The sequence below is a fragment of the Pelmatolapia mariae genome, linkage group LG18 (assembly GCF_036321145.2).
Source record: "Pelmatolapia mariae isolate MD_Pm_ZW linkage group LG18, Pm_UMD_F_2, whole genome shotgun sequence".
Lineage (NCBI taxonomy): Eukaryota > Metazoa > Chordata > Actinopteri > Cichliformes > Cichlidae > Pelmatolapia > Pelmatolapia mariae.
This window is the reverse complement of record NC_086243.1, coordinates 3,179,246-3,203,485: the sequence shown is the minus strand read 5'-3', so window position 1 is coordinate 3,203,485 and position 24,240 is coordinate 3,179,246. Positions and strand designations below refer to the sequence as shown.

Genomic DNA, 24,240 nt, shown 5'->3' with positions numbered 1-24,240 from the left:
ATTTTCTTCAGGGGGTTAAAGCTCTGTCAACATTTCCTGCTTGCATTTTTAGAAACTCTAAATCTTTCTTCACCGTCTCTCTAGGAGCACAAAGTTCTGTTGACAGGAACTCCTCTCCAGAATACTGTGGAGGAGCTCTTCAGCTTACTGAACTTCCTGGAGCCGGAGAGATTCCCATCTGAACAAACGTTCATGACTGAATTTGGAGACCTTAAGACTGAAGAACAGGTAACGGGGATACTCTGTGCTGTAGGACGACTTTTCATGTTTGCTGAATTCTCACTGTGACATGTCCTGTGTGTATATCAGGTTCAAAAACTGCAGGGCATTCTGAAGCCCATGATGCTCAGAAGACTGAAGGAGGATGTGGAAAAGAACCTGGCCCCGAAGGAGGAGACCATAATTGAGGTAGAACCCTTTTACCAGAACAACAGTGATTCTGCAGTTGCCAAACAAAGCAAATATAATAAAAGGGGGGGGGGGGGGGGACATTAAGCCCACTTCAGTCCTGACAACACTGGAGTTTGGAATTAAAATGATTTGAATAAATGACTTTTTGTTTTGTTAGGTGGAGCTTACCAACATCCAGAAGAAGTACTATCGGGCCATTCTGGAGAAGAACTTCTCTTTCCTGTCCAAAGGAGGGGCTGGAGGGGCTGGAGGCGGAGGAGCCAGTGTCCCCAACCTCCTCAACACCATGATGGAATTGAGGAAATGCTGCAACCACCCTTACCTCATTAATGGTACATACTCAGCTCCCCTCCCTAAAACGAAAGAATGACTTTGTAATTCTCAATTTTTGTAACTGTAAACTTGTTTGTTGCACAGGAGCGGAAGAAAAAATCATTGAGGAGTTCAGGGACTCCCATAGTTGTGGGGCGGATATGCCAGACATGGCCCTCCAAGCCATGATTCAGGCTGCCGGAAAGCTGGTGCTCATTGACAAGCTGCTTCCCAAACTCAAAGCTGGCGGACACCGAGTCCTGGTGTTCAGTCAGATGGTCCGCTGTCTGGACATCCTGGAGGACTACCTCATCCAGAAACGGTGAGAAGTTTGTGGAAGTTTAATATCAAGTTTTTGTCACCATGGTTGTATCCAATACTTGATTTACCCAAAAGTAACTCACTGAACTAATTGCGGATGCTCGTATTAAACATGACTGAAGTGTCAGATGATAAGGTTCGACTGCTCTAAGCACTCGTGTCATGCAGATATCTCTAATTTAATGAACTCGAGTACAGACGTCTCACTTTTACTCGTACTGGAATGCTCACACGTGCAGTGAAACGCAGACCGAGAAACAAAATGGAGCGTCACTTTTCAACATCAGCTTTCAGCAGAGCAGAACAAAGAGAGGATCTGCATTCCATCAGGTTTATTTTAGCCGAGATGAGCCATTAAAATATGGTCAGACTGGCATTGCAGGCCACTTGAGACAACTTCTGCTTCTGCTACAAAACTTGTACTGCTGTGTGCAATTCCACTTTGACTGTAATTGTGACCGGTTGTCTTGCTCCATGTCCAGATATCCATATGAACGTATAGATGGTAGAGTTCGCGGTAACCTGCGGCAGGCAGCCATCGACCGCTTCTCTAGACCAGACTCGGATCGTTTTGTCTTCCTGCTGTGCACGAGAGCTGGAGGACTCGGCATCAACTTGACTGCAGCAGATACCTGCATTATCTTTGACTCTGACTGGAATCCCCAGAATGACCTCCAGGTACCACCCCCGATGTGTGCTCTGAAATAAATCTGCGCCGCATCTTCAATCATCTCCAAATGAATAGTGTCCTTGAGAATCAACAGAAAAAAGCAGAAATGTGTTTAAAACTCTAAATGCGTCTTCCTCCAGGCCCAGGCAAGGTGTCATCGTATCGGCCAGTCCAAGTCTGTCAAGATCTACCGCCTAATCACCAGGAACAGCTATGAGAGGGAGATGTTTGACAAGGCCAGCCTGAAGCTGGGACTTGACAAGGCTGTTCTCCAGAGCATGAGTGGACGAGAGAATGCCAACAGCGGGGTGAGACCTCACACCAGCGGATATATCCACACATAACGGCATCAGTCCACTTTAAAGTTCATACTTCAGATTATCATATCCTTCTTCTTTGGGTTAAGCACCTGACCCTTTAGAAAGAGAGAGGAAATAAATATTTTCCTTCATTGTCCAGGTCCAACAGTTGTCAAAGAAAGAAATCGAGGACCTGCTGAGAAAGGGAGCGTACGGAGCTCTTATGGACGAGGAAGACGAAGGCTCAAAATTCTGCGAGGAAGACATTGACCAGATCCTCCAGAGACGAACGCACACCATCACCATTGAGTCCGAGGGCAAGGGCTCCACTTTTGCTAAGGTGACAAAAAAATTACTGTGATGGGGGGAAAGAGAGAATCTGTATATGAAAAATAAATCGCTAACAAGTGTTCCTCTGTCTGCAGGCTAGTTTTGTTGCGACAGGCAACCGAACAGACATTTCCCTGGAGGATCCAGACTTCTGGCAGAAATGGGCAAAGAAGGCTGAGCTAGACTTGGATGCCATGAATGGACGGGTACTACACACATGTGGCAAACACAAGTACCTGGCGTCTAACACACCACACAGGACCATGCAATGTAGCCATAAATCCACAGAGAACCGTCACACCGTGTATCTAAATACTTCACAAAGTTGAGGACACAAAGCTCTGGGCTGAGTTCTGTTATTTAAAGGGGGTTACAATAGTTAATGGTAGTTAAATAATGTGAGACGGCTTGAGAGTGAGACAGTCGGGACAGAAGGGAGGTACAGAGAGGGGGGAGAGAGATTAATATTGACAGTTGGGAATCTCCTCTCTTCCTTAATTACCCATGTTTCCCTGCTCGTGTGTGTGTGTGTGTTTGAGCGAGAGAGAGTAAGCTGCTTAGCTCCACTTAACAGAGCACAGATGCCTGGAGGGTACAGAGATATCACTTAGGCTCGTGCTCACACATACACGCACAGAGACACAACCTCCGTCACATTCTTGCACACACATACACGGAGCGCTCTGCTAACTGGCAGCTTTATATTCCTGCGTTCCTTCGCTCTCTATATCATTGGCCTTTTTTTTTTTTTCTTTCTTTCACCCCCCCCCTTCCCCCTCGTGTGTGTTTCTCCCTCGTGACGACTTCTTCTCCGTGCTCCCTTACTGCCTCTCTTGTGGAGGACCCTCCACTGGAACACTTAATCCAGCTCTACGAGCATGAATACAGGCCTCTCCCCTGGGATTTCTTATTGTACCGTGTTAAAATGGAAATGACTGCAGCTCTGTGATAATTGTGGAACTAACTACTGCCCTGTTTGTGCATATTAATGGGATTGCAAGTGGGTGGGGGTGGTTCAAATTAATTGAACAAAAATGTAATTCATTAGACAACATAATTAATGCCAGTTTATGTTTGAGCTAGGCAGCAAATTTCTCAGTATCATGTATGAAACGTGGGGCCAAATATCCAATTATTCAGATTTGGTTCAGGGGGATGCCATGTATTCAGGAATTGGAGAAGTCGGAATATACACGAAGTGTACAAATGGGGCCATTTTCATGGGAATAAAGCAGACAGTGCTCTTCATATTTCAGGCCACCTGTAACTGAACACAGGTTTTTAATAAAGTGACAAAAATTATTCAAACAAAACTCTTTTGTCTCCAGAACACGCTGGTTATCGACACACCCAGAGTGAGGAAGCAGACACGACACTTCAGCAGCGTCAAAGAGGAAGAGATGCTGGAGTTCTCAGAGTTGGAGAGCGATGAAGATGAGCCCAGCAAACCCTCATCCAAACCACGGCGGCCCCAAGACAAAACGCAGGGCTACCCTCGATCAGAGTGCTTCAGAGTGGAGAAGAACCTGCTGGTCTATGGGTCTGTCACATCTTCATGTTTCTTGTTGACTAAATTCAATGGTAGCTGCTCTTTAGCGTTCTGTTAGCGCGCTTGCTACACTGCTTTCACATAAATATGTAGTGGACCTTGGCACTCCCCTTGATCTAAAGCAAACTGCTTTAGCTTTTGGGTCCAAGTTTTTAGCAGCAACTAGTAGATTGCATAGCCCTCTCTCTGTGACAGGAAATTGTAAAAAAGAACAATAACCAGGTTATTGTGAAGTATTGCTGAAAATAAATGGCTGGATGTAGGCTGTGTCAGCATAAATTGAGGCATAACCACATCTTGCATAGAGAAGGGAATAAGGGCTGCTTTTACACTGCTGTGCAAACTAACCTTATCTTACGTGCGCGGTATTAAACAAGGCATAAAGTACCACACATGTCAGCAACATTTTAAATATGATTTGATGATGGTAGCTGTGGTTCATGAGGCAGAGCAGGTTGTCTGGTAATGCACATGGAGTGGAGAAGACAGAAATCAGTGAAGTCAAGGCCATTGGTTCTGCTAATCAGTGCCACAAACAACCATGCACATACCAAACATTCTTATTCTGCTGCACACAGTGTCCTGTGTTCACTCAACTTTAAATGACATCGCTTAGACCTCGACTGTATTCAACAACGGTTTGTAAAGTCACATATACGAGAGCAGAATACTACACAGTGAGACTGACATACTTACCATGGAGACTGATTATCTGGCAAGCCCTTCCATTTTCATGCCTGACTTGAATAGTCAGTGTGTGTGTGCGTGCATGCAATGAACAGTGGTGCTAGTGAGATGTCAGCGTTGTTATTGTTACAGTCTAGTCTCGTGGCCTGAGGCTGTAGGACACACCAACACACTGTCTGACTGGGCCAGTCGTCTCTGCTCGCCGCTCTGTTGTCTTTTCCCATCATCCGTCTCTCTCGCTCGTTGTCACCCACCATTTTCCCCCTTTTTTAAAAGGCTTCAGATGTAGGCTGGTGCACATGGTTCATTGAATATTGGGAAGCAGCAGCAGTGGAAAAAAAATTTTCAGTTGAGAATAAGAGTCTGAGCATTCCTGGCTACCACATCAGCCATTAGGTTGGTTCCACTGTGGAAGTGGGGGGAGATACGCTGTGGTCCATGAAAACACTGTGTGATGTCTGCATTACACTAGTTGGATGCCAGTAATGGTTAAGTAAGCAGAATGGTAAGAGGTACAGCATAACGGGAACCCAGCAGTCATTTGTGTGTGTTATGCTCAAATGGGAACCTTATAATTACTGCACCAAGCCCTGGGGGGCCAAAATTGAGGTCTCAATGGCTCCAGGCTGCTTTTTGAGGGTTAAACCGTAGTGTTTGAATGAGGTTAGTGTAACACATTTGGGATGGTTAAGGTAAGGGGCTAGTGAAAATATGTCAACGAGTGCCTCCGCAGGGATAGTGGCTGTGTGACTGACAGAAGCGTGTTGAGGACTTGTCTGTACGTTGAATTCATGATGGATCGAGCAAGCCACAGAATAGTGTAGCACAGAATTATGAACGGTTTGAGTTTTAGTAAAAAAACAAATGAAATAAAATTAAAAATTCAACAAATGAACGTATTTATTTGCACTTACATTTCTGACCAAATAAAAGTACCATTTTAAAAACGCTCAAATTTCAATCAGTATTTTTTCATCCTATTGTTGGTGGGAGGGGTTGGTCTCCCCCAGAACACCTGCTCCCACATCCAAGAAGTCAAGTTCATTTTCACAGAGCAATAGTGATGTCTGCATTTAAACTAATATTGGCCATTAAATATTGCATATAAAAGACTGGCATAGATACTGACAGTGGTGGCATTCATATTTCCCTTCAATGTCTCCAGTTGGGGTAGATGGAGCGACATTCTGGCTCACGGCCGCTTCAAGCGCCCGCTGAAGGAGAGCGATGTGGAAACGATCTGCAGAGCCCTCCTGGCCTACTGTCTGCTACATTACCGTGGAGATGAAAACATCAAAAGTTTCATCTGGGACCTGATCACTCCGAGCGAAGATGGGACCACAAGGACGCTTACCAACCACTCTGGTAACACACGCCTTACTCTCAGCCCTGATTGCACTAAATATACACTGTAGGCAGTTTTAGGGCCTGCTCGGTGGTTACTCGGGAGCGCCCTGAGAAATCAGGGTCTGGGGAAGGAGAAGGAAAAAGAGAGGCCAAGAACAACAAGTGGAAACATAAACAGACTGCAATCGCAAAATGCTTTCATGTTTTCTGTATGAAACTGTGCTGACTTGTTAACCATGTATCATAAAAGTTGAGAGGTCGTCATTTGTAGAAGCCCCTGACTATTGCCTCACCATCTTCTGTCTTTCCCTTTAGGTCTCTCGACCCCTGTGCCCAGGGGCAGGAAGGGCAAAAAGGGGAAGCCCCAGGCCCCACCTCCACAGACACCGCGTGCTGATTGGCTGGCTAGCTGTAATCCTGACCACTTACTGCAAGAGGATAGCTACAAGAGACACCTGAAACATCATTGTAACAAGTAAGGCCGTTTTTATGCTTGTCGCATGACAACTTTCCACATCATATCCTGTGTTATGATGTTGAGAGACACAATCTTTGTGGCGCATCGGCTAGTCATGCACCTCTTGATTTTTGTAAGTTGATGGCACGGCCGTCGCTGCTGGGTTGAAGACACAAGTGTACGATGTTGCAACTGTTTGAAAACTAGAGTTTGTGGAAAGAACTTTGGAGGAAAAAAAACACTGCTCCTCCTGATCAGTGCGTATGACGCAAAATGGTCAGAGCAGCAACACCTATTGTTTAGGACAATAGTGCAGAGGCTATAAATGGCTGCATCTATGCGATGATGAAGCGACCACTGCGGAGGGTGTATTGGCACTTCCCAGACATCTAAACGCAGGTGGCACATCAGGGCAGCTAGTGGCCAACTTATGTTGCCAGCAGCACAAAGGCATTGTTGTGGGTAATGTTCATTTAGATGGAAAGTAAGTGGATGGTACTGTGGCTTTAAAAACAAGATGACGATGAAAAACAAAACTTTAACGGATGTAGCAGTCTCATGACTTCCCTGTCGCACACACACTGAGTCATTTGTGTGTGGTCAGCTCTCTCTCCTGTTGTCAGGGAGATATGCTTCCTTGGCCTCACGATTCAATTCCAAAGGTTTTTTTTTTTTTTTTTGTCTACAGGGGGAAGTTTGTGTGTGCGTGTGCATGTGTGTGTTTTTCTGGCTGCATGCCAGGCCAGGTGCTAGGCAGGCAGACCTGTTGGAAGTGGGTGAAAGACACACATAAACACAGACACGCACACATACACACACTTGGGGGTGATTATGTGGTGCCATCTGCTAGGCTGGAGCACAGCGTTGTGTGGCTAATCAGACCTGGCACATTGATGGATGAGCACACACAGCCTGCCAACAAACACACACACTCTGCAACTTGTGATGCCATTGATGCACAAACACACAGACATGCTGCAGAATGAGTTGCAAATGACTGTCTTCATACACCAACCCCCCCCACCACCACCACGCACACACACACACACACACTCTTCGCTGCTTCTCCAAACTTTGCGTTAACTCCCCTTTCAGCATTGCTCAGTCCTTTCAATCCATCTCCTCTCTGCACCTCCCAACCCCCCTGGCTGTCCTCCCCTTGTCTCCTGCTCCAAACATCCTTACTGGCATTAAATCCTGGTGACAAATCTTGTGACAAATGTTTACAGTGAGCCAGATCTCCCAGATAGCAGCATTTCCAGTGTCAGGAGATCAAATCTGATTCACAGTGTTTGGCTAAACTGATTCATGTTACATGTTAAGGCGTTCAAAGCTAATTCTCATACGGAACACGTTTCATTCTTTTCCAGAGATGACCGTAATTATTTTGTCCTTAGTGGTAGAAAATGCATAGGAACAATATTTTGTATTAAAATATTTGAATTATATTTTCAAAAGAGAGAACATTGTAACGCAAAATGTGAACCATACAAAATATCTTAAAAGATCCTTTATTTAATACCAGTTAACTACAGAAGATGATTCAGTTTAATTTCTTGATCTCATATGACATTGTCTTGTTCTTGTTTGTCACGTATTTATTGCTTCTTTTCTAGGGTTTACATTATTTTTGTATCTGAAGCCTCATGGTCAGGAAAAACAAGCAATTTGAAAATGTCATGGGAAACTGAGGCATTGTGCTGACATTTAATATGGTTGTTAATGGCTATTTAAAGTTTTGAAAATAAATCACTATCAGGCCAACTGAGTGTTGAGGTGATGGCTTTTTACTAGAAAATAGCACACAACAAAATGTATCTTCATCCATGCTCGGTTGGTGCTGCACTTTTGGTGCACGCTGTCTTGGCTGCAGTGCTGTCTGTGCATTTAAATCCTCATTTTAAAGCTTTGTAGGCACATTGTCAATGCTGCCATGTATATATTAGCTTAATGAAACCTTACTAGCCACCATTTGGCAGATGTGCCATTCTATAACGATCCTTCACTTCACAGACCATCCAAAAATCTGCTGCCGTTTTAACTTGTTTAAAGAGTTTTTTGTTTTTTAAGTACTTAGCATCTCATCTTTTGATAAACGAGCTTTTGTTGCCTCTCCACCTCTGATTAATGCCTGGATCCTATGTTTGCTTTCAGAGCTTGGATTCACAGTGTCATTCACATCATATCATTGCATTGGAGTCGAGGAATATTGGTTGTTTATAACAGTCACTGGTGCCTCTGTTTGTTTTCCTTTAAAACTGAAGGAGCATTTGGATCCAGAAATCCCATCAAACACTTGAATAATGGAAAAAGCAATTAATAGAGGGTTTGAAAATGTTGCCTCTTTACGAGTTTTTTTCCACCAGTACGTCACAGAGCCTCATTGCTAACTCTGTCCTCCTCGTCCACAGGGTCCTGCTGAGAGTGAGAATGCTGTATTATCTGCGACAGGAAGTCATAGGTGACCAGGCTGAGCGCATCCTGGAAGGTGCAGACTCCAGGTCAGTAGACTTTCTCAGTGCTATTTTCTAATTCTTCACTTTATTGGACAATATCTTTACACACTACAGAAGACTGATTTGCACGCACAAATCTTTGTTTTGTGTGTTTTGTTGCTCTAACGAGCCCGTTCTAAACTATTTTGGCATTGTAAATAGTCTCTCGAAAGTTCAGGGATCTTGAGCCTGATCCGTGATCAAATTTAATTAAAATGCTGTAATTGACATAAAAGACACACCCAAGGCCCTCTGCCTTTGTGAAATCTTGCTTTTCCTGCATTTTCTCATGAGGATGTTGGATGCGAGTCAAAGGAAATAAACACAATAAATACCCTGTGCATGAGAGTATTATTCCTAGAAGAACTTTGAGAGGAATGGAAAGGCTTCATGTATTGGATGCATTATGAAAGTGAGATGAGAGGCGGATATTTATATGAACTTGTGATGAATTATTACTCAAGTATATTTCAGGCTGTTCTAGTGGCCTCTTTGGCATGGTTCTTTCTATTCTGACAGACACAACACTCAGTTACTTTATCAGGGGACCGGTCCTTTTATCACACTTTGACCCATTTAGAAGTTTTTTGACAAGCTGTTGCCTATTATGATTTGGCACAAGGCCTCATGGTGCAGAGGTGTGGATGTGAAGGTTAGATATGCTGCTCACCTCAGCAGTCAGCTTCATCTTACTCTGACAGCTCCTTCATGGCTATCTCCTTTCTTTTCTGTCATACTACCCTTTCCTTGCCATCTGTCCATCCCTGCCTTTTTCTGAAGTGCACTTTAGTCTCTCATCAGCTCCCATCCCCCTTCCATCACCCTGCTACCCAGATGTGAATGCATTTATAATGTGGAACACATGCACTCCATGTTGATCTCTCTCACCCCCTCTTCTCTGTCCCTCCCCCTTCAGTGGCTACTGTGACTACTGTGTGTGTGTGTGTTTGTGTGTATCAGCGCGTGCCAGACGTGAGCATACGGGGTGCCATCGTGCCAACATATGCCAGGGGGATTTAGCATGCCAGTCTTGGTGTGTGTGTGTGTGTGTGTGTGTGTGTGTGTGTGTGTGTGTGTGTGTGTGTGTGTGTGTGTGTGTGTGTGTGTGTGTGTGTGTGTGTGTGTGTGTGTGTGTGTGTGTGTGTGTGTGTGTGTGTGTGTGTTGCCAAGGCTGGGAATGCTGCTGTTTGCAGAGATAAGGGACCGTTTCCCCAGGTTTTTCTCTCTCCTCCTGTCATGCTCTGTCTTTCTGCTCCATTGTGTATTGTACCCTTTTCTCTCTGTAACTAGCTGGAAACGCCATTTTCTTTCCATAATGGATGCCTTTTATTTATTTATTTTTTGTTTTGGCGCTACAACATAGAAGAGCTAAGAGTAATTGAAAGTATTCAGCTTATTTACAGGCATGGACAAACCAGATGTCTCGGTCTGGTTGGGGGGGAAATGGATTTAACCCACCCCGCCCCCCTCGCATGGTCTTAGGCTGAGTTTAGGTACCGTGATGGTAGCATCAGTATGTCGTTGTTCAGTTGTATCAGGGTATCTTAGTTGAGTAAAATGAACCTACATACAGCTTTACTGTGTTTTAATGCCTGCTTACAGCTGATCGAGCTTCAATGGCCTATCGTCTCAACCTCTCTGCCTTTTTCTCATGCTCTGTTTAAAATTGAAATAAAGATTGATTCAGTACCAGATCAAACTGAGCCTGCAGAGTTTATTCAGTTGACATTGTTTATCTCTGCCACAGTGTGCTGGACATCTGGATCCCCCAGCCGTTTCATGCTGAGGTGCCGGCTGACTGGTGGGACAGTGAAGCTGACAAATCCCTGCTCATCGGCGTCTTCAAACACGGTAGCTTTTTTTCACGTTGCCTATACACACAGATCCACACCCTCCAACATGGCAGCCATGAGACTCACAGATAACATGTCAGCACCTATAGACAAACTCCTGCTGCATCCAGGCACAGTGAGCATCACAGAAGCACACACGCGCACGCATGCACGCACACAAACAAACACTACTTTCGAAAGTATTCGTCCCTCCCACTTCTGCTGCCACCAGTTGACTGGTGTTGCTATAGTGATAGCTGTACGCAGCTGGCTAACTTGGTGTGCTGTTGGGAGTGTGATTGATGGCTACTTTCGCTACTGACTGTGTGTGTGCGTGCGTGCGTCTGCATGCTCTGTCTTAGTCTAGTTTGAGAGTTTCAATAAGAAAACCTCAGTTAACTGTGGAGCTGGTTGTTTAGTGCATCATTAATTGACCAGTGGGCCAACTTTAGGTGCAGACTGCGTGTGTGAGTGTAAGAGACCGACAGGGAAGAGTTAAGCGTGTGTGCGCGTTGTGGATGGAGACCCTCATTCATATTAATTTGGCATAATTCTCATAATTTTTCCATCATTGCCACCTTCTATGATTCAATTAGGACACGCACACACTCACACACAGGAATACAAAAGGGCTCACCCGTAGTTAATCATAATCCTCATTCACTCAGGAGGGCCTTCGGGGGGGGGGATATAAAACACACACAGGTTTGTATGCAGACACAGATTGTGCCACACAAGACAATGTTACACATATGCACAGAAAGAGTGATAACCTATAAAGGCCCCAATGATTAAGTTTGGCTGCGGGCACAGGGGTGTGTGTGCGACAGAGATGTTGGGAACAATGTGTGACAGCTCTCCTAATTGAAATGTGGTGGAAAGAGAGAAGGAATAAGGCATAAGCGAAGAGGTGGTGCGGTTGTTACTGCAAGCCTCCTCTTCATGCTCCTCCCTCCCTCCCACCCTCCACCCCGCTCTTCTGTATTTTCCTCTCATTCCTTCCATTTTTCTCACCCGTCTTTCTCTCTCCTTCCTGATGTGTCTCAGTAGGATCTGCACATTCTAATCTGTTCTGCCTGAACGCTCCTAACGGACAAACACACGCACAGTTTCTCACACTCACTAGCTCACTTTCACAGACTCCATGACACACACACACACACTCTTCTCTCCTTTTCCTTTCCATCCCTCCTTGCTCCCTCTCTCCCCCCCATTTCCCCCTCTGACACAAATGAGCACCTGCAGGCTCACTTGGATAAGCACACACACAGGCAGAACATGGGCAAGTGTACGCACTCAGAAACGTGCACACACAGACACACAGACTGTCTTGTCAGCAGCTGGCTCCTGGGGTCTGCCCTTCTGCTGCTGTTTTTGTCTATTCCTTCATTTAATATGAAGTGTGTGTGTGTGTGTGTGTGTGTGTGTGTGTGTGTGTGTGGCATTCTGCCTGTTTAGTATTGAGCTAGAAAGCACAACTTCTCTCTCACCCACCCTTGTAGGAGTTTGCCCGTAGCTGGGTGTGTCTTGAAGGGAAAACCTTTTAGTTATTCTTTTCTAGTTTTGACTATTCTAATCTCTATCCTCCCACACCTGCAGGCGTGGATTTCTGGTGTCTGTGTTTCTCATGCCTTTCTCTTCCTCTTCAGGCTATGAGAAGTACAACTCAATGCGTGCTGACCCCGCCCTGTGTTTCTTGGAGCGAGTGGGCATGCCAGACGCCAAAGCCATTGCTGCTGAGCAGAGGGGCTCTGACATGATGGCAGATGGTGCTGAGGGGTAAGAAAGCAGGCTTCACTGACCAGCAGCTCTTTACTCTCCTGTCCTTGTAGTATTGTCTGTTTTAGTCCCCATCTCTGTGTTTGATTAGTCACATTGTAATGCCCTTTGAAGTTTGTCCCATTTCCCACTCTGTTGTAACACTTAAGCTTCTTCAAGTGGTGCTCAGAACTCCTGCACGGCCTGGAAATGATCTGATTTAAAGTAACAAAGGAATGAATCCGTCTTCCAGAAGGTGAATTTCTAAGTTTTCCCTGTGACTTTCAACAGTGAGGATGAGGATCCCGAGTACAAGCCGCTGCGGATGCCCTTTAAAGACGACATGGATGACTTCACCAACTCTCCACTCGATGACAAAGATGAGGGTGTAGAGGGAGAGAATGAAGGTAAACTCCATACAGACAAAGAGGGGAGGGGGTGAAAGGTGGTTATAACGCACCTACTGATTAATTTAGTAGGTTCCCATCAGTTTATTGTAAGATCAGTTGACTTAAACCCTGTGGATCGTTTAATGGCGTTAATCTTCTTCCTCTTACCTTTTCACACATAAAAGCAGGTTGAAAAACCTAAAAAATGCTTCTTTTTTTCTAATGAATTAATGTCCAGAAAGACCGGAGACCTAAACGAGCAAAAAATGTTACTGTCCAAAAGTAGTTTTTGACAAAGTGCTGACTGACTGAAACCATTTGTCATGTGGTTTAATTACAAAAAAATGAATTTTCAAATGAAGCCGTATTTTATTGGAATAATCTATATTATTGTAGGGTTTTCACCTTGCAGTCTAAAGTGCCTCGAGGGAACTGTTGGTGCTATCTGAATAAAACTGAACTGACTTGAATTCTCATGTGTCTTATGAGCGTTGAAGCACCACCTCAATTCATCCTCTGTGTTTTAACTCCCCCTCATTTAACTCTACTTCATTCTGATTTGCTGCCTCTCCGGAGTAAAACGTTTCTGACATCACAGATCCAAAAGTAGAAAAAAAACCTGCATAGCAGACTGAAGCCTGAGCTTTTGGCTCACGGGGATTACTTGTACAAACTTTAACCATGTTCATTGAGAACAGTTACCATTGAGACAGAATATTTATGACTGCAAAAAAAAAGATATAAAGCACAGTGAGCTGCCATTACTGACTATTTATGGTACGCTTTGCCAGAAGCAGCACAGTATAGAACAACTATTCAGACGCTGAGATCATTTCTTCTCTCCGGTAGCAAAATCAGATGAAAACAGTCAGAGGGCTCCTGCTTCCAATGAGCGCCTCTACTGGCCAGCAGCCTCAGCTCTGACAGCTCGTCTGCGCCGCCTCATCACCGCCTACCAGCGCTCCAACCGGAGAGAGCAGCTTCGCCAGGAGGCACTTAACCGACCTGATGGCCGGCGACGAAGACGCAGGGAGTTCCTGCCTTCAGTTGGTATGGTTACTGAAACGGGAGGAGCAGCACCTTACATCCAAGATGGCGCAGGGATGTTCATGGCAGAAGGAAGCCCATATTTGGCTAAAGGAAGTGCTTATTTTGCCAAAGGTGGACAGTTTATGCCCGAGGCATCTCCAGTGTTGAACGCCAGCTCCCTGGTGTCTGAGGGAGCCATGTACTACAAGGAAAGAAGACAGAGGTAGCGTTTCATTTATTAGCAAGTTATTATTTATTGAATGCTTCTATGTTTAAAGAGACAGTGACTCCCTAACAACAGCCCCCAGTAATTTTCTTTACCTTTCTTTTTCAGATGGACGCGTCGTGAAGAGGCCGACTTCTATCGCGTTGTGTCAACCTTTGGAGTCGTTTTTGATACCAAACGTCAGAAATTTGATTGGACGCAGTTCAGAGCCTTTGCTCGACTGGACAAGAAAACAGACGAGAGTTTGGAGAAGTACTACTATTCATTCATCGCCATGTGTAAACGGGTCTGCAGAATGCAAGTCAAGACTGAAACAGGTAAGGTGGACTTGCTGCGTGTGTCTTGAGATTGTTTAAACTTGAGTGATGTTTATTTTCCTAATTCTCGTTTGCCTTATTTGTCGTCAGAACTTCCAGACCCAACTCTGATCATTGACCCCATAACAGAGGAGCGTGCCTCTCGGACCCTCTACCGCATCGAGCTTCTCCGCCGCATCCGAGAGCAGGTCCTCCCTCACCCTCTGCTTTCTGAACGCCTCAAGCTCTGTCAGCCTTCCCCAGACCTTCCAGAGTGGTGGGAGTGTGGCCGCCACGACCGGGACCTCCTCCTGGGTGCTTCGAAGCATGGTGTGAGCCGCACAGATTATCACATCTTGAACGACCCTACCTTGGCCTTCCTGGAGGCCCACCAACGCTTTACCAGCCAGCGAGGAGCCAGCGTTAGCATAGGAGCCTCATTAGAGATCACCAAAGCTGGGATGGGAGGGACAGAAAGTACCTCTGCTCCGCTCCTAACCCCTGCGGAACTGGCAAGTGCCACAGCTGCTGCCAAAATTGCTGTCAATGCAACAGAAGAGGAGGAGGTGGAAGAGAAGGCTGTAAAGATGGAGGACGAAAAAGCAGAAATGGTGGTGGAAATGGAGGAAGGAGATGCCAACAACATTCCATGTGCTAAAACTGAAACTTCCGATGAACAGAAGGAACATGAGGGAGAGATCAGAGAAGATAAAGATGAGACCGCTGCATCACAAAGTAAGGAGATCAAGAAAGAAGAGGTCCAGCCAAAGGCAGAAAACGAAGAGCAAGAAGTGCACAAAGAAGAGCAAAGTGGTGAAGAAGAGAAGCTGACCAATGACCAGGACAAAGACCTGACAGAAGAGAAAAACGGCACACTCGGTGACCAGAAGGACACACTCGCTGAACTCCAACACTCCTCTCCTAAAGCGCAACCAGCTCAAAAGACTGCAGAGGAGGAAGATAGAGAAGAAAAGGAGAACCCAGAGTCTCCTAAGTCTCCAAAGTCTGCTGACACAGAGAAAAGCCCAGAGGAGGAAGAGGAGGAGAGACTAGATGAAGATGACAAATCAGAGAAGTCTTCTCAGGCTGAAGGTATGAATGAAGGCCAAGTTAGTGATCTGAGCAGGGATAATGTTGAACCATTAGTTCTTCGCCTCATCTCTCTGATAAAACAAATCTAACTGTAGCTTGCACAAATTTCTCTCATTTCACTTTTGTGTCTTATGACCCTTTTGCTACTGACTTTATTTGCCCTGGTTGTCAGCCACTGTTATTGCTGGGCCTACACTCGGTCACAGGCTCATTAAAACCCTGACGAGTCATGAGGGGAAACACCAGAAATAGGCCCGAGTTCCAGGGGCGAGAGGAAAAAATGAGTTTAGCTCCCTCGATAACAATTCAGAATGTCTTTTTAATTAAGGCTTGTAGCATGACTTTCCTTCTCTCGGCACAGTGAGTGCTGCGTCAGAGCAGAAGAACTTTGACGAGGAGAGCATCGCATCTCTGAGCACCTCGGCCCGGGATGAAACCAGAGACGGCTTCTGCCCCGACGACCTGCCTGAAACCTCCGCATTGCAGGCTTTACAGGACCGAGCCTTTGGCTTCTCATTCTGGCCTAAGGTGAGTCTCAAATACTAGCCAGCGGATGCGAACAACGGAGGCTGGAATTACATTACAATATAGTAATTTCTCACACGTTAAAGTGAACAGATTATCCGACTACAGCAGCTTTTCCTGATTCACATTTTACGATCCAGTTTAACTTTCTGCTCCAAGTTTTTAAAGCAGACCCTTTTCTGATTGGCCACCCTTTGGCATATTAGGCATATCTATACCCATGATGTCACATACCCAGTCTCCTTTAATTTCAGGAATTTAGATTTCTAAAGCAGTAATTCTGTCAGTACTTGAATCACATCATGCACACAACACAGTAGCTCTGCTTTTTTTCTTTGCTTGGCTTGGCTGTTCCTATGCAGTCACACTACTTAAACTCAACCCTTTGTATAAACATTCCACATTAAGTCTGAACTGTCAAGATTTGTCAAATTTTTTTTTAATGTGCCCCCTCTTTTTTTTTCTTTTTCTATTTATATATATTACTTTTTTTCTCATCATTAATCTTCCCATAATAAACTGAACTGTCCTCCAACTGAAACTGGACCTTGTAAAAACCTACAACTTAAAGTTAGAGGAATTCTTTCTATGTACTGATAGTTTTTAGGCCAAGAAATAATCAGAACCAGCCCTACATTAACTGCTTACCAGAAGGAGGATTATGCCTTTTGATCTACTGCAAGGCTTTTAATATGAAACATCTGTGCAGGAAGTGTTTACTTGACAGTAGCTCAGCAGCAATTGTAAAAACAGCAAGTGGTTGGAAAGAATTACAGAAGAGAGAGAGAAGTTTTCTGTTAGATTGATTTTTCCCCAAAATGTGCTGAAATATACTTTAGAAAACTGAAACATATTCTGATTCTCAAGCAAAACTGTGGTTCTGAGAGATTTACAGTACACAGGAAACGAAGCTGACAAAAGGAACTGACACAATGATCCATCACCTCACTCGGTTCTCTCTTCCACTCAGGATCGAGTGATGATCAACAGGATGGATAACATCTGCGAGGCCGTCCTGAAGGGCAAGTGGCCTGTCAACAGACGCCACGTATTCGACTTCCCTGGCAACCTCCTGCCAGGGCACGGCTCCTCGGCAACAACAGCGGCTGCAGCCATGGCGACCGAGAGCCCGCTCCAGAGGCGGAGCCTGGCTGAGCTGACAATGGCCGGCATCCATACGCCATTCAGTGGGAGTGAAGATAAAACACTATCACCTCAGGTTCATGTGAGTGTTTGCACACATGTACACTAAACAAGTTCAACAAATGACGTTACCAATTAATAGTATTCTCAGTTTACCATCATGTTTTTGGAAATGATGACACTGTGCTCATATGTGAAATGCAGTTTTGGAACAGAAAGAGGACTGAGTGCTGACCTATTATTGCAGGAGGAGACTCTGAGCCTGACGGTGCCTCGACAGAGAAGGAGGAGGAGGAAAAAGATTGAGATCGAGGCAGAGAGAGCAGCCAAGAGACGTAACCTGATGGAAATGGTGGCACAGCTGAGAGAGAGCCACGCTGCTGCCGAGTCCCAGAGCCAGGCTATAGACCTCACCAAGGTGCTCACTAACACGTTCAGTCTAGTTACTAGCTCCTAACGATTGAGTCTTACTATTGTTAAACTAAATCACTTCAGTTTTCGCAGGCTACACAGTTGAGCTCAGTCAGCAGTCTTAGCACATCAGCTTGTCTCAGTTCCAGCCTACATCAGCTGATGAAGTCAGCAGCATTTCCTCTAATGTGTATGATGTTACACGCCTGCTGTATTTGGCCTTGTTAGCTTTTGTGTGCTACTACAGAGCCATAAAAATTACTTCAGAAGGAATGCCAGTCCTATTTTAACTGAAGTGGTCCTGACAGAATTACAGATTTTGTATCAATGTTTAAAGTTTAAAAGTTGATGCATTACAACTGATCTGATCTGATCTTCAGGGTATGCCCCATCACCACAAGGCCTCTCCCTCACTGACCAGCTTCTCCAGTGCCCTGGTGACAAACCCCTCCCTCAAGGCGCAGATGGATTTGCTTCAGCAAGGCCCGGCGACTGGACACCGAGCCAACGGGTCGCTGGAGGCTGACCTGCCTGTCATTAGGAGGAGGCGTGGCCGCAGGAAAAATGTGGAGGGTTTGGAGCTGCTGTTCATGGGCAACAGACGAACAGAAGGGGTATGTAGGAGGGCAAATGTGGTCATTTGTGTCATGCACACAGATGTGATCCTTGTACAGATTGTCAAGGTAATCTTTCCCTCTGCGTCATCTTTTCAGGATCATGCAGACGGGCCGAAGGTCTCAGGTGTGGAGGGGCTTCAGGATGCTTCACGTGTCCACAAACCCCGCAGTGTCTCTGAGCAGAGCCCCAGTGCAAGATCTCTCGCCTCAGGCAATCTGGAGGAAGAAGAGACAGCGGTTTCCAACAAAGAGCTCGGCGAATGGCTGAGGCAGCACCCAACGTACACCATGGATATGCCTGGTTTCACACCAGTAAGTCCTCCTGTTTTTTCTGCATCTTTATTTGATAATTACTGTGGATTGTTAAAGCTCAAGCGAGATTATCACTTGATGGATGTTGTGCTGCGACTTGTGGACGCGTTTCTTAAATGTGCCCTGTGTGGTTTTCTTTGTGCTACAGAAGAATGAGGACTTGCTGCTGTCTCAGTTCTCTAAGCCTAAGCAGAAGCGCCATCGTTGTCGAAACCCCAACAAGATAGACATCAACACACTGACTGGGGATGAGAGAGTGCCTGTGGTCAACAGAAGGAATGGACGCAAGGTAAGCTAACACTGCCGCACTATGACTGCCTCTCCAAGATCGTCTCTTTGTTTCAGAAAAATGACATTTTCAACACCAACCTCACTTCATTTTCCTGTTTTCTAGATGGGCGGAGCCATGGCTCCTCCAATGAAAGAGCTTCCCAGGTGGTTGCTGGAGAACCCAGAGTTTTCGATTGCTCCTGATTGGACAGATATCGTCAAACAGTCGGTGAGTAACGAAGGCACAACCTACGCTTGGTGATAATGTAGTTAACTGAAGTTTTTACTTAAAAAATCCCTGTCTACACAGGGTTTCCTCCCTGAAGCGATGTTTGACCGCCTTCTGACCGGCCCTGTAGTCAGAGAGGAGGGCGTCCGCCGTCGGGGGCGTCGCCCCAAATCTGAGATCGCCAAGGCAGCTGCTGCTGCGCAGGCGGCTGCTGCAGCTCAGGCTGCACAGGCTTCACTGGCCACGGCTGCTTCATCAGCAGGTACGAACCAACCCAACCGTCTGGCATGTGGATCAGGCAGGAGTGTGTCTCAGTAGACTGTGTGTTGAAGAGTCATACAACTCGATTTGAACCCTCACTCACTGTGTGTGTGTGTGTGTGTGTGTGTGTGCGCGTGCATCTGCAGGAGGCATCAACCCTTTGCTGTTGAACAGTCTGTTTGGAGGGATGGACCTGTCTTCTCTCCAGAGCCTTCAGTCTCTCCAGTTGGCTGCAGGTCTGATGGCCTTCCCTCCTCCCACAGACCCCAAACAGGCCGCTGCCAATGCCGCCGCCGCTTCCATGCTGCCTCTCATGCTGCCCGGCATGGGAGGCCTTCCCAACATGGCCACCGCCCTACCCAACATGTTCAGCCTCGGCGGGCTCTTTGGCGGTAACCTGGCAACAGCCACAGCCGCTGCCCCAGCTGCACCCAACTCCACAGTCACCACCACAGCAGGCAAAACGAACGGAACAGCCGAAGGAGAGGGAGGAGACTGTGGCGAAACAGCAAAAGCAAAGAGGAAGAGGGAGGGAGAGGAGAAAGACGAAGCAGAAAACTGCAATGAGGCGGGAGAGGACGAGGAGGCAGCTGAGGGAAACGAGGAAGGAGTGAAGAAGGCAAAGAGGAAGAAGATGGAGAAAGAGGGAGAGGATGGGGCAGAGAAAACTGAGGCATCCCTCATCGAAGACGCCGTGGCGCCTCAGATCCCAGCTGCCGATTCGTCAGCAGAGGCAACCATCAACGGTGACGCTGCCACCCTGCTGGCTGCGGCTGGCATGTCTGCTAACACCCTGGCATTCAACCCCTTTCTTCTCTCCACCATGGCCCCTGGTCTCCTCTACCCGTCTATGTTCCTACCTCCAGGCCTTGGAGGGCTTAGCCTACCGGGCTTCCCCACCGCCTCCAACCTTGCTGAACTACAGAGTGCAATGGCTGGAGCGCTGGGGGGCAGTGCTGGGACTCCAAATGCCCTAAGAGACCAAGACAAGGAGGACAAGAACGCAGATCTGAAAGCAGCAGGAGAGGAGGAGGAAGAGGAAGAGGATGAAGAGGGAGGAGGAGAGAGTGACTTAGCTGAGGAGAAGGAGGGGGAGATGAGAAGTGAGGCTGATTATTCAGCTTTAGAGGATGGAGGGATGGGCGAGGAGGAGGAAGAGGCGGCGGCAGAGGAAGCAGCAGCATCTTCACAGAAGGACAAGAGTGACTGAACTAAAATACAAAACTGACTGGCCTTGGACATTTCTTCACCTCCTCCACCCACCACGTTTACACGCCTCCACCAGAAATATCCAAACTATTATAAATTCTTTTTTTTTTCTTTGCATTGTTGTTGATGATTTACTTTCACTTTGTTGTTTTTTGGCCAGTTATATTTCCTATGCGTCAGAGAGAACGAGGTCTGTGCGTGTTAAGTTAAATCTTTCTGATCGATAGTGTAGTCAGGGAAAATCCTCACAGCCGCTCGCCGAGTGCTCGGCTGCTCTTCAAAGACTGTTTCTTTTTGTCTGGTTGGCCTGTGTGCGCACACTGTGAACGGTGCACCCACGCTTCCCTCCCACAATCCCTCAAACAAGACTTCACAAGGGTTCCAGTAGTACTACTATTATTATTATTATTGTTATTGTTATTATTATTATTATTATTGCTGCTTTCAGCTCTCAAATGTTTTTTTTCTTTGCCTCCTCCTTTTTTCCTTTGTTTTTTCGTCTGGACTGTTTTGTTGTTGCTGGCAGCATCTCATCAAAACGAGAAGCATCCGCTGCCAACACTTTTTCCAGCGTTTAAGGGGTGTACTGCGAAGTTGGAGGAGCCTAAAGCCAGAAACTACACTGTTTTAGGAAGTCTGACACAGAATATTCACTCAGTGAGATTCTTTGAATTGTTTTGCATTGGTGTCAAAACCTTAATGCAGACTTTATCATCATGTTTAAATTGATTGGTTTGAGGTTTATCATCTTTAATGTGTAGCCATTACCTGAGCGGTAGAATAGCTACTTAACTTAAACGACTGTACATTAAGATGGATCACATTTTTGATCACTCACACAGCCTTAAGCAGAAAGGGTCATGGAAGAGTTGAACCGTCTAATTCAGGGTTTGAGGTTGCTTTGCAGTGCACCCCCGTGAGCTCAAAAGAAAAGGAAAACAGCATTACAGCTAACCCGACTGTCTGTCTGACAAAGCTGCTGCAAAAGGAATTGTGGGTAATGGAGTTGAGCTGTTCTTACTCGGAACAGATTTTAAGTTCTCACATATCAGACCAGGTAGATGTGGAGGAGGAAACAAAACCAGACTGGCCTAAAGGAAGAAGAAGGAAAAAAGAAAAAAACTCAGTCTCACACACTGACTTCCACAACACACACATCCAACACATACTTGATCATTAGCTGCACACGCTCTTTCAGGTGTCCACCACTACACACTCACACACACACTCACACTAACCCCTTTCTCTGTCATGTGACTGTTTCTGGGAGGACTGTTTCTCTTTGAGTGTACGTGTGTGTGCTTGTGTGCAGGCTGAACCAATACTGTTAAACCCAGTCCCACACTGAATACCAGTCTCCGGTCTTTCCATTGCCACATCTCAAAACCTTCCTCCCGCTTCAAGGCGCCTGGTTTTGGCTCAGGGGGTGACGAGCGGGCTGGGTCTGACACCAATCAGGTTTTCTGATTGGTCCACTTCGTGCTGCTGAATCCAGGCGTCCTCATTTGGGAGGCTTCTGTAAATGTATTTTGGAGAAGTGGTCTACAACGGGATGCGATGCTTCAGGTTTATTCTTTAAAGGGGGGCAGCATGTTATAAATGCTTTGTTTTTGTTCTCTTCACCTCCTCCCAGTTCTAGACCAAGTGCTGCTCCCTGGCGACCTTCACTTTAAAGACTGTTGCTTTAGTCACACACTGACACCAGGCCTGGCCAACGCAGGACTGAGACACATTTTTCAGCAGAGTTGGAAAATTGCATTTTCTATATGAAGTTCAACTCTTCTCACTGAGTATGTTTGAAATACTTGAAAAAGCGCAAGCGGTGCTTGATTTTCCGTTCCCCCCCTGAGGCCAGTTCAAGTGTCTGATATGAATCAAGTGCTGCGAGTGGTTCAAATATTTGAGAGTACATTCAAAGACACACACACTGTGGCCAGGTCTTGTTTTTTTTTTTTTTTTTTTTTTTTTTTTTTTTTTTTAACATTTGCTCTCACAGCCAGCCCAGCAGATGCAGAGAGAGGGAAGTGGGTTAGAGGTGAGGGGAACACCTTCCCCATCAAAGATCCCTGTTCTCCTCTCTAACGCTGAGACAGCAATAACCAAGGCAGCTTTTGAATGTTCCAGCATCACTCTCCCAACACACACACACACACACACACACACACACACACACACACACACTCTATAAATAACCACAAGTGTCGTATGAATAGAAAAACAAAACTAAAACTGTAAATGATGACAAATAAGTACTGCAATCAATTTTGTCTCACGCTGTTCCTGTTGATGCACTGGTGTTAAAGAGTTAAAATAATCAGGTACCTTTATTACTTAGCTACTTTTCTTGAAAAAAAGGACTTTTTGTTACTTTTAGCCAGCAAGCTGAAGAGCATTACCTCAATTCTTATCTAGCCTTGAAGTTTACAGACATACCATGTAAATGTTTTTTCCTCTTTTTTTTTTTGGTGTGTGTCTTTTGTTGTTTTTGTTTTTTTTTTCTTTTGTTTTTTGAGACATCATGTATGATGAATTGTAGCTATGATGCTTTTAATAAAAGTGAATCATGATATTCGCCTAGGAAACCAATCCTCAGCCTGTGTCTCATCATTTGCCTCCCTGCACTTGAATAAATGTTCAGGGTTTTGTTTTTGTTTTTTTTGTCTTTTATAAGAGCTTGTGTGAAGAAACGAATCTCTGGGAGTCATTACAGGAAGTTTTGTTTGTTTTTCCTTTACAAATGTTAAATGTTATTGTGTTGACCTTTGAGTAAAATTAAAGTTGGTACCAAAAAAGGGCCTCACTTATAAAAAGTTAGACATGATGTTTTTATTTTTTGAGAACTTAAATGAAAGCTGAAGGGACCAAAATATAAGATTAAAGTTTGTGGGGGGTTTTTTGTTTTTTGTTTTTTTTTGGTTTTTTTAAATGGGACTCTTGTGAACACGGCACCAGACTGAGGACCTGTCCAGGGTGTGCCTGGCCCGACAGCTGGTGCAGGCTCCAGTCCAGTGACCACGAATTGGTTAAATGTAAGAAGATGGATGTGAAAGCCACTATAGTAGACTCACAGAAAATTAGCCCTTTAATAAAAGTCCTGATTTCTAGCACATAAAGTTGAATCTAAAGTAGAATTCCCTTTGCAAAACTGATGCTACTGAGATCATCATCCATCCAGCTGCAGACTTTGGCCTTTTTTGTCAAACTAAGGCCCGGTCAGCAATTCTCTCATTTTGATCTCATCTCACCATAATTTTATCATCTGCTCAACTCTAACCGTTGCAGCTGATGCTAATTCTCTGATCAGCAGACTGCTTAGATATTAGATGAAATATATGTACAGTACCATGAGTGTGAATACAGTTTGTACAGTGTGTCGCTAAAGCCTTAGAAACCTCTTAGTTGCCCCTAGAGGATCCAGTGGTCATTACACACGAGTGGAACAGGTCCGAGAGGTCAGACCTTTGGTTGGATGAAGATGCTGGGATCATACAGGAGTGTGAGTGCAGAGTGTGACACCATAAATGAGGAAAATAGTAAAAGTTGAATTAACATTTCAGGTCAAGTGGAGGTGAAATAAAGGAACAGGAAACTGCCAAACTCTAGCTGTGTGTCTGGGTGTGTGTACCACTCCGGCCAGGCATCAAAAATGGCCTCTCTCCCACTGGAGCTGCTGACAAAACACAAACTGACAGCAAGACCCAACTGTCTCCCTCTGTGCGTGCATGTGTGTGTCTGTGTTTCAGTTAATGGACAATAACATGTA

General features: G+C 45.5%; 1 protein-coding gene across 3 annotated transcripts in view; it reads left to right on the top strand.

Moving 5' to 3' along the window:
• Positions 1-23,063, top strand: part of chd7 (chromodomain helicase DNA binding protein 7) — a 71,220-nt gene extending 48,157 nt beyond the window's left edge. For all 3 annotated transcript variants that reach the window (XM_063462664.1, XM_063462666.1, XM_063462665.1), the window contains exons 15-41: positions 85-228; positions 310-408; positions 569-743; positions 829-1,045; positions 1,527-1,722; positions 1,855-2,022; positions 2,174-2,353; positions 2,439-2,549; positions 3,672-3,883; positions 5,745-5,944; positions 6,242-6,401; positions 8,795-8,884; positions 10,626-10,729; positions 12,360-12,489; positions 12,760-12,875; positions 13,707-14,109; positions 14,221-14,429; positions 14,520-15,500; positions 15,862-16,028; positions 16,996-17,250; positions 17,416-17,586; positions 17,960-18,193; positions 18,293-18,508; positions 18,657-18,797; positions 18,903-19,007; positions 19,089-19,269; positions 19,415-23,063. In XM_063462664.1, the coding sequence (XP_063318734.1) occupies positions 85-228; positions 310-408; positions 569-743; positions 829-1,045; positions 1,527-1,722; positions 1,855-2,022; positions 2,174-2,353; positions 2,439-2,549; positions 3,672-3,883; positions 5,745-5,944; positions 6,242-6,401; positions 8,795-8,884; positions 10,626-10,729; positions 12,360-12,489; positions 12,760-12,875; positions 13,707-14,109; positions 14,221-14,429; positions 14,520-15,500; positions 15,862-16,028; positions 16,996-17,250; positions 17,416-17,586; positions 17,960-18,193; positions 18,293-18,508; positions 18,657-18,797; positions 18,903-19,007; positions 19,089-19,269; positions 19,415-20,478 (6,429 nt within the window). In that variant the 3' untranslated portion in view covers positions 20,479-23,063. The remainder of the gene's footprint in view (positions 1-84; positions 229-309; positions 409-568; positions 744-828; positions 1,046-1,526; positions 1,723-1,854; positions 2,023-2,173; positions 2,354-2,438; positions 2,550-3,671; positions 3,884-5,744; positions 5,945-6,241; positions 6,402-8,794; positions 8,885-10,625; positions 10,730-12,359; positions 12,490-12,759; positions 12,876-13,706; positions 14,110-14,220; positions 14,430-14,519; positions 15,501-15,861; positions 16,029-16,995; positions 17,251-17,415; positions 17,587-17,959; positions 18,194-18,292; positions 18,509-18,656; positions 18,798-18,902; positions 19,008-19,088; positions 19,270-19,414) is intronic.
• The last annotated feature ends 1,177 nt before the right edge of the window (positions 23,064-24,240 follow it).